We start from the raw sequence: 8,957 nt of genomic DNA on the forward strand, positions 1-8,957 counted from the left end.
CTGACCAACATACATGCCCTAATTTTTGTCTTATACATGGAGAATTTATATACTTTGTTTCTGAAAAGCCATCAGATTCGTTAAAGTTGTGCCCCTTCAGTCACTTCTGTGAGGATAGTGTGACGGGTTTGTTATGTCATCAGGAAGCAGCATTGATCCTCGTGATTGGAGCACTGTCATTGCTATCGACCTCGCTGTTAACGCCAGCCTCTCCCCCCACCTCCCAGACTCCTCTCTGACTGCCTGTCCCAGTCTGGATGGCAGCGCCACGCCGCAGAAGCTGCTGATCCTGGACGCCCGCTCCTACACCGCCGCCGTGGCCAACCGAGCCAAGGGAGGCGGCTGCGAGTGCGAAGGTGAGTGCCGGCGGTGCCAGACGGCCACGCCAGCCCATCCCCACCACCCCCGGCTCGGCCATTCATCCTGTCCTCCCTCGGCCCCCGTCCACGGCGCGTTCTGAACATGCCCGGCTCAGCTGATGGGCCGTTCTCACGTTGCGGGTGGATGTCATGTTCCAGCTGTCTTCCCCGCTCGGCCATCGAGACAGACGTGACCCCTTTGGCTGCGTCACGCACCCGTCTCTCATTTCCTGCTGCTTTCATAGAATTGGAGACGGACTACCACCTGATCCGGAGTATAAATCAGGGTGCCCTGTGGGTCAGCGGGAGGTCGACCCCATCTGCCCCACTTCCCATCCAGCCCTGCCCCTGCCCCTCCCCTCCCTCCCCCACCCGACCAATCAGACGGTCGCTGCCGGGCAGTGCGGCCCGCACTGTCGTTGGCTGAGGGTAAGGCAACCCTTTCTTGACCCTGCCCCTTGGTGTGTTTCTGTCCGTGCAGAATACTACCCCAACTGCGAGGTGATGTTCATGGGCATGGCCAACATCCACTCCATCAGGAACAGCTTCCAATCTCTGCGTGCCGTTTGCAGCCAGATCCCGGACCCTGGCAAGTAAGTGGATCCGCCCGACCTTTCATCATCCCGTGCCCAGAAACACTACACCGACGAGGGGGAGGAACATATCTGCAGCCCAGTCAGACTGCCGGAGGTTATGTCTACATGTTAACTGTCTCTCTGCGTATAGCATGTGTTCAACCTGAGATGGTAACATCACCGCTGACATCACATGCACACGAATAGCGTCGGTGTGCTTAGTTTTCAGCGCGGTGGCCTCTCTTAAAATGTTGAGCCATGCGATGAAAAGGTATTCACAAGTTATTTCTTCAGTCCGAATTAGCACCTCGCATTGTGTAGGTCAACTAGTGCAGGGCAAACCCAGCCACCCAAAGCACTCAAGGTTTGCAGTCTCTTAGAGTGCAGCCATTCCTCACCACCTGTGGAGTTGTCTTCTGAGTTATCTCCTGGATGGGGTTACTAAATGCACAAAAGCAGAATTAAAGCCAAGATGAAATGAAACAACAATAAATGTTCTGATCTTCAGACTCAACTTTTAGCGGTTGACAAAATGGTATACATATGGGAGACCATAGACACGTGGAATCCATAGATGGTAGAATGGTGTTTGGGGATGGATTTCTGTATTTGCAGAACTGATGGCCAGGTTTACCTTTCATTAGGCAGTCACAGGCAGCTGTGGCTGAATCATCTGTTGAAGATTTGAGAATTAGGCGTTGCTGATTGGTGCTTACGCGTTTCCACATAGCTGGCTGTCTGCTCTGGAGAGCACCCGTTGGCTCCAGCACCTGTCCGTCATGCTGAAGGCAGCCACCCTGGTGTGTTCAGCAGTGGAGAGGGAGGGCCGGCCTGTGCTGGTGCACTGCTCGGACGGCTGGGACCGCACCCCACAGATAGTGGCCCTGGCCAAAATCCTGCTGGACCCCTACTACAGGACACTGGAGGTAGGCCTGCTCTGTACCCGGTACTTCTAAATTTTATGCAGTGTAGCGTAGTGGTTAAGATGCAAGACTCGTAACCAAAAGGTTGCTGGTTCAGTTCCCCTCTTGGGCAAGGTACGTAACCCACAATTGCCTCAGTAAGCTGTACATATCCAGCTGTATATATGTATAACATAGTTTTTTTTTTTTTTTTTTTTTTTTTTTTACAAAGTCGCTCTGGATAAGAGCATCCGCTAAATGCGTGTAATGAAAGGCAATGCAACTGAATGGGTAACTGACCACACCTGCTCCAGGGCTTTCAGGTGCTGGTGGAGACGGAGTGGCTGGACTACGGGCACAAGTTCGGGGACCGCTGCGGCCACCAGGAGAACGCGGACGACGTCAGCGAGCAGTGCCCCGTCTTCCTGCAGTGGCTGGACTGCGTGCACCAGCTGCTCAAGCAGTTCCCCTGCCTCTTTGAGTTCAACGAGGCATTCCTGGTCAGCTCAGCCGCCACCTGCTTCCTTTACTGCTCCAGAGGAGACTGCAGTCAGAGACTGTCAACAACAAGCATGAAAAAGAAATTAGCATAACTTTAATGTTCATCTCTCTGCACTTTACAGTTTGATACTGTTTTTACCACGTCCACATTTTACAGTACTTTTAAAGCTGATTAGTGGCTTCTCTCTTGTATGCCCTGTTTTGACCTGAATGTCTTGTTTGGTTATGTTGTACCAAATACTCCCCAGGGTTTCTAACAATAGTTATTTAATTGTGAATTGGACTTATTAGTTGAATTATTGTTTAATGTCTGCTGGCCAGGGGTGTGTATGGAGTATATGTATGTAAGGATGTACTATGTAAGGATTTACTGATGTCATAAAAGTTCTGATTGCAGTGGAAAACACAGAATCCCTTATCGTGTGTGTGTGCGGGGCTGTGCTTGCAGGTGAAACTGGTGCAGCACACCTACTCCTGTCTGTACGGCACCTTCCTGTGCAACAACGCCAGGGAGAGGGAGGCCCGCAACATCTACAAGCGCACCTGCTCCGTCTGGTCCCTGCTTCGCACCGGCAACAAGAACTTCCAGAACTTTCTCTACATCCCCAGTCACGACATGGTAACCGCCGGCACCGTCCTGTACCACAGCTGACTGCTGCGTTAGTGTAGTAATGTCACATGAAAGGATCTGTTCTAGTCCATGAAAAAGGCTGAAGGACATCACAGGAGACAGAATTGATACCATGAAAGCATAAATGTGTCATTCATGTTTGTACTGCTGTGTGCACCGGTTTTGGAGATTTGTAATCTGTGTAATCTATTATCTCCAGCACTGTTGCTTAGAGCATGTGTCTGTCTGCTGGAGAGAAGGAAACTGCAGTGCAAAGCTGTGCTTAGAGGTGACTGGCTCTGACCAATGAGATGGCCTCTGACCAGCTCTGTCTCTCTCTCTCTCTCTCTCTCTCTCTCTCAATTCAATTCAATTCTCTCTCTCTCTCCCTCTCTCTCTCCCTCTCTCTCTCTCTCTGTCTGTCTGTCTGTCTGTCTGTCTGTCTCTCTCTCTCAGGTCCTGCAGCCCGTGTGCCACACGCGGGCCCTGCAGCTGTGGACGGCCGTGTACCTGCCCACCTCCTCCCCCTGCACTGCTGCCGAGGACGCTGTGGAGCTCTACCTGTCCCCCTCCACTCAGGGGGAGGAGCTCACCTCCCGCTCGCTCGATAGGTCAGTCTCTCAACAAATCAGCTGCAGCCATGCCTGTCTACCCACACGAGCGCACAGCTCACAGGCAGACGGAAGCATAACAAAATAATATGCGCCAAACCACGAGCGGGCTATATTCACACTAAGAGTGTCAGAGAAAACTCAAAGCCTTAAGGTTTATGGGATGGAAAATATTTATATACGTGCTTCTTAAATGATTCTTTGTATTACAAAAGTGTGTTTTGGTTACGTCAGCTGAGAGCTGAAGTTCAGGTTTAGAATGAATAGTCAGATTTACTCTTGTACAGAGCGCCTCCTTGTGGCAATACAAGGAAGCATAACAGCCAGAGAGAAATTTTCAGGTGATTCAGTGAAGCTGATGTCTCCTGCAGGCTTCCCAAGACGCGCTCGATGGACAACCTGGTCTCTGCTTGTGAGAACGGCGTACCGCTGACTCGCACCTCCAGTGACCCCAACCTCAACAAGCACTGCCAAGAGGGCCGGCCCGCGCTCGAGCCCGTGTCTGCCGTGGGAGGGGCCGTGGCCGAGGCCGACAGCCCCGAGGAGGCCACGGTGGACACGGAAGGGGAGGGAGAGGGCCTGGAGGCGGAGACTGGCCTCCAGGATCCACCCACAGTTTCTGAGGAGAACGGGCAGGACAGTGAGGACTATATTGCCCTTAAGGAGCCCTGTCTCACCACACAGCCCCTGCCCTCTGTGCTCTCACCCCCTGCCCAGGAGGGGGATGCCTACACCTTCCAACCCATGCCCCTCCTCCCCCAGGCCCCGCCCCTCCTCAACGGCGCCCCACTCCCACTCCCGCCCCTGTCACAGGAAGTGGAGAGGGAGTCACGGACTGCTGACAGCCCCCCCTCACTTAGTGCAGACGCCCACATGCTCCCCAATGGCCACACCCCTCTGCTGGGCCCCACGGAGGGCCCCTCAGTGCCCGCAACGGCCATGGAGCTCCTCCCCCCCGCCCCACTGATGGACAACTCCAACAAGACACACGCGGTCCCCCAGCCGAGGGCATCTCCGCCGCACTCCAAGGGCGCGAGCACGGAGGAGGAGCCCGAGGACGAGGAGGAAGAGGAGGAAGAGGAAGCCACAGCGGAGGCAGGGCACACGGGCCACGCCCACCCAGACGGCACCAGGACGACGCGGAGGCTGATCTCCCAGAGCCAGCTGAGCGAGTTCACCCTGCTGGGCTCCCGCTGGGAGAGCCTGGGGCTGGTGCCGTCGTCCTGCGCCGCCGAGGCGGGGCTCTGCAGGGCCCTGCAGCCGGGATACCAGAGCCGGCGGCTGGCGGGCAAGCTGCTCCGCGCCCAGGGCATGGCGCCCAGCGGGGCACCGTGCTGCCGCAGGGAGGGCGCCCGCCCCGCCTGCAGCCCCGTCCACTCCAGCTGGCTGTCCGCCGTCCGGAGCTCCGGCTACGCCGCCCTCAGCTGCTCGTCCCGCCAGCTCCCGCCGCCGCTGTCGCCCCCGCCCCCGGCGCCGGCCCCCGCCTACCTGGACGACGACGGGCTGCCGGTGCCCATGGACGCGGTGCAGCAGCGGCTGCGGCAGATCGAGGCCGGATACAAGCAGGAGGTGGAGGTGCTGCGCAGGCAGGTGCGGCAGCTGCAGATGAGGCTGGAGAGCAAGCAGTACTGCACCCCGCCCTCCGAGCCCGACGTCGACTACGAGGACGACATCGTGAGTGACCCGCCTACGCATTCACACACTTCCCTCCGCTCGACATGCAGTATTAGTACTAACGCACCGGCTGCCACCGACTGTGATCTCATTTCACAGCATGTGCGCACAGTTGTCCTACCGTTGTCCTCAGTATGACAGGATCAGACATCCTTGAAATGCACGAAACACCCGCACGTGTCTGTCCATGACTTGATCTGCAGTCAGCGCTCAGGCCTCTGTATGGACTGTCGTCAGTCTGTCACATGTACAGAGTGCACACTGATGAGGAAGAGCACCCCGCTGCTGTCTCCTCACCCTGTGCCTTTCTCTCTGTTGCAGACATGCCTGCGGGAGTCGGACGACAGCGATGAGGAGGACTCGCTGTCCGACCACAGCGAGGACCGCTTCTCTGAAGGCAGCTGGGACCGCGTGGAGCGGAAGGACACAGAGGTCAGCGTGCCTGATTGCCTCCTCCAGGTTTCTTCTCTTCCCTACTTCTCCTTTTCTCCCTCCGTCCTCCCTTCCTCCTCCTCTCCTCCTCTTCCCGCCGTCTCTCCCCCCCTGCCGCCGCCGTGGCCCGGTCGCCGCTCCGCTCTGACACTGCTGTCCCTCTCCTCCCGTCACAGGTCACCCGGTGGGTCCCCGATCACATGGCCTCCCACTGCTTCAGCTGCGACTGTGAGTTCTGGATAGCCAAGCGACGCCACCACTGCAGGTGGGTCACCTTTCGTTTCCTTTTTCTTCTCATAGGCAACTCAAAACTCAGTGGAGAGTGGAGCCTGTTGCGTACAGTATTAGCAGAAAGCATAACAATACGGATTGGAATGCTGCCTTTAACATTGTAATAGAAGAAAACTGTTGCCACATTGCAGTTGAGCTCTGAAAGAGTCCTCTTGATTCTACAGAAGTGATACAGATGTTCTGGACTAAAGATAACTGCATAATTAATGGCCCTAACATCGAGTTGTCTTTGAGTCTTGAACCATGTCAATACATTACATTACATTACATTACGTCAATTAGCAGACGCTCTTACCCAGAGCGACTTCCAAATAAGTGCATCACTGTGCTAAGAGCAGTTATTGAGAAGTCTTACAAGAGGTCAGTAAGATACTGAGTTAAGTGCTCAACTAGTGTAGAGTGCTTTTTCTTATAGAAAAAAGGGATAGATATTCACAGATAGAGATGAATACATTATTTTAAGCCTGTAGTTTACTGTCCTTTCTTAGTAAAGGCGAAACAGCAGCTCCCTCACTTTACCATGCCATTACAGCAAGACATTCTGAACCTTCTGGTATCCCCCTGCCTCCTCAGGAACTGCGGCAACGTGTTCTGCAAGGACTGCTGCCACCTGAAGCTGCCCATCCCCGACCAGCAGCTGTACGACCCCGTGCTGGTGTGCAACTCCTGCCACGACCTGCTCCTGGAGTCCAGGACGCGCGAGATCAGGAGCCAGCAGCTGAAGAAGCCCATCGCCACCGCCTCCAGCTGAGGGCCTGGCCCCGCCCCCTGCCCCCGCCCTTAACAAGGTGCCACTTCTTGACACACCACTTTCAACAGACGAGCCAAGCCCCACCCACCCTACCCCCACCCCGCCCCCCTGGTCTTGGCTGCGGGTGAGGACTCAGTGTTCTTGGAGCCAAAGCTTACGGAGGGCACTGTGAGCGACGCGGAGAGACAGAGAGAGAGAGAGAGAGAGAGAGATTATAGAGGGAGGAAAGAGAGGGTTTTGAGGGGTTGGGTCCCGTCGACGCAACGACCCCCCCCCTCCCCACAGCGACTGTGTTTCCAGCCTTAAGGCCGCAGCGTCCTGCTGCGATGGCCGCCGGGCTGGGCCCGCCATCGGGAGCCGTAGGTGAGCCCACCTCTGTCCAGCGCTCATTTCAAAGCTATGCACCATGAGCTGTGCATCCTGCGACACGCCACCCAGAGACAATCTCTCATCCACTGAAGTGTCGGGACTCCCGGGCCTTGGATCAGTATAACGGAGGCTTACTATTTAAAATGCTGCTACAGTATTTGACATTTATTTTTCATTTTTGTGCACTACAAGCTGTTGTATATTTGAGGGAATTCGAGACCAAACAAGAGCAAAAGGGAGAAATCTTCTGTGAACGCTGTTGTATCTTCTTGTGGGCCTCAACTGGAGCCTGAATGTAATGTTCGAAAACGGAGAGAGACAGAAAAAAAAAAAAACTGAAAAGCTGACACGGTTTATGTTTATGTGCGTAGATTGGTTGTGTACTTGTCTGTTCTTGCAGTGTATTTTAAATATCACAGTTATGCAGATCTGTGTCTTTTCAACGCTAACCTGAATATAGCATTGTCGTGATGTTCTTCAGTTTGCGATCGCGGTCAGGGCCGAGACTCTCCACCAGGTTTACCTGTTTCTTTTGGGAGAGAGAGAGACAACATTTAGCAAAACAGCCTGTCAGAGAAATAAGTTTTAAACGGTTCAGGTGAGGCAAAGCCGTCCTTGTGTTTTTGAAACGGAATGTTGTTCCTAGTTACACCATACTCTCAATTTCCAACAATAGGTCCTCACTAAAGAAACTCACACTCTAAAGCAGTTTGGCTGTTTGATCAACACAGAGGCAAAGGAGTCTGGTGAAGGAATGTTCGAAGTGTGCTTATCAGGAGGCTTTTGAAGTCAAAGTGTACAGTAACTGTCTTTCCACAACATAGTAGTATCCTTATATATCGAACCCTTTTCCTTTCTCAAAGGGAAACATCTTTAAACATTACATGAAGGCATGGAAGCTCCATAAGAACGTACAAAAGTACTATGAAAATCTTTCTTTTTGGTCATGGTTCCCACACACTGTTCTCTTAAAAGGTATGTGTATCGTTGGATGGTGTTCCTCAAAAAAACAATAGTGCCATCTTTTTTTTGTTGTTTATTTTTTTACCTTTTTTCCATGACGGATGATGTCCAGGTAACTAATTGGAATTGCTTGATAAGTTAATGGTACAAATAGCTAGCTGCTTACCGAGAAGGAGATTTTTTTTTCTGTGAGCTCAACAGGGAAATGAAAATTAGGTTAAAAGTTTGAATGAAAAAAAAAACTGTGAAAATTGAATTACTTAGCAGGCCTTCTCTGTTGCCTAATGTTTTGGGTCTGTCTTTCAGTGGTGTTAATGAAGGCAAAAAGAGAACCCAGAAATGTAATATATCTAGTAATCCAATCTGTACTAGTGGCTAAACTGTCACCTAGTGAATACTTGTTGTAAAGAATTGCACTGTACAAGTGAAATCCCATGGGTTAAATAAAAAGATATATATATCTATATCAGGGATTTGCTTCTAATGTGTCTTCTTCATTATATTCAGTGAGACGCCCAGTCGGTGTCATACCACAACTGAAGGTTCTTTCTGACACTCCTCTACTGTGGCCAACAGCTCCACGTCATCAGCTTGTTCAGCAATGCAGTGACTTAATAAAGAGAACTGGTCCTCAGTTGTCCATACCTGATAAAATAATGGTTAAATATTTTTTAATCATTTGAGGCTCTTGGAGTTGTATGAAAGGTTATTTTTCTTTGTGATTTCGGTCTGCATATTTTTCTATATCTGACAGTGCTGATGTAGTTCCAGATTGGTGATTTGTAAGGAGATAATTATGGGATGGTAGTTTGCTCATTGTATGCAAAGGTAAGTATTATGAGTGACAGAGTTGAGCAATAGAGGATACAATGTATAAAAATCTACACACGATGAATAAATGCACATAATTTTTTCTCAA

At 52.1% G+C, this 8,957-nt stretch overlaps 1 protein-coding gene across 5 annotated transcripts in view; it reads left to right on the plus strand.

Moving 5' to 3' along the window:
* Positions 1-8,504, plus strand: part of mtmr4 (myotubularin related protein 4) — a 67,184-nt gene extending 58,680 nt beyond the window's left edge. For 4 of the 5 annotated variants that reach the window (XM_036523262.1, XM_036523261.1, XM_036523260.1 and 1 more), the window contains 10 exons: positions 228-356; positions 841-952; positions 1,665-1,860; positions 2,151-2,336; positions 2,786-2,956; positions 3,404-3,558; positions 3,930-5,232; positions 5,554-5,691; positions 5,841-5,929; positions 6,529-8,504. In XM_036523262.1, coding sequence (XP_036379155.1) covers positions 228-356; positions 841-952; positions 1,665-1,860; positions 2,151-2,336; positions 2,786-2,956; positions 3,404-3,558; positions 3,930-5,232; positions 5,554-5,691; positions 5,841-5,929; positions 6,529-6,706 — 2,657 coding nt within the window. In that variant the 3' untranslated portion in view covers positions 6,707-8,504. The remainder of the gene's footprint in view (positions 1-227; positions 357-840; positions 953-1,664; positions 1,861-2,150; positions 2,337-2,785; positions 2,957-3,403; positions 3,559-3,929; positions 5,233-5,553; positions 5,692-5,840; positions 5,930-6,528) is intronic. The other variant, XM_036523259.1, reaches the window with a different exon arrangement.
* The last annotated feature ends 453 nt before the right edge of the window (positions 8,505-8,957 follow it).

Source organism: Megalops cyprinoides, chromosome 3 (genome assembly GCF_013368585.1).
Source record: "Megalops cyprinoides isolate fMegCyp1 chromosome 3, fMegCyp1.pri, whole genome shotgun sequence".
In the NCBI taxonomy this organism is placed as follows: domain Eukaryota; kingdom Metazoa; phylum Chordata; class Actinopteri; order Elopiformes; family Megalopidae; genus Megalops; species Megalops cyprinoides.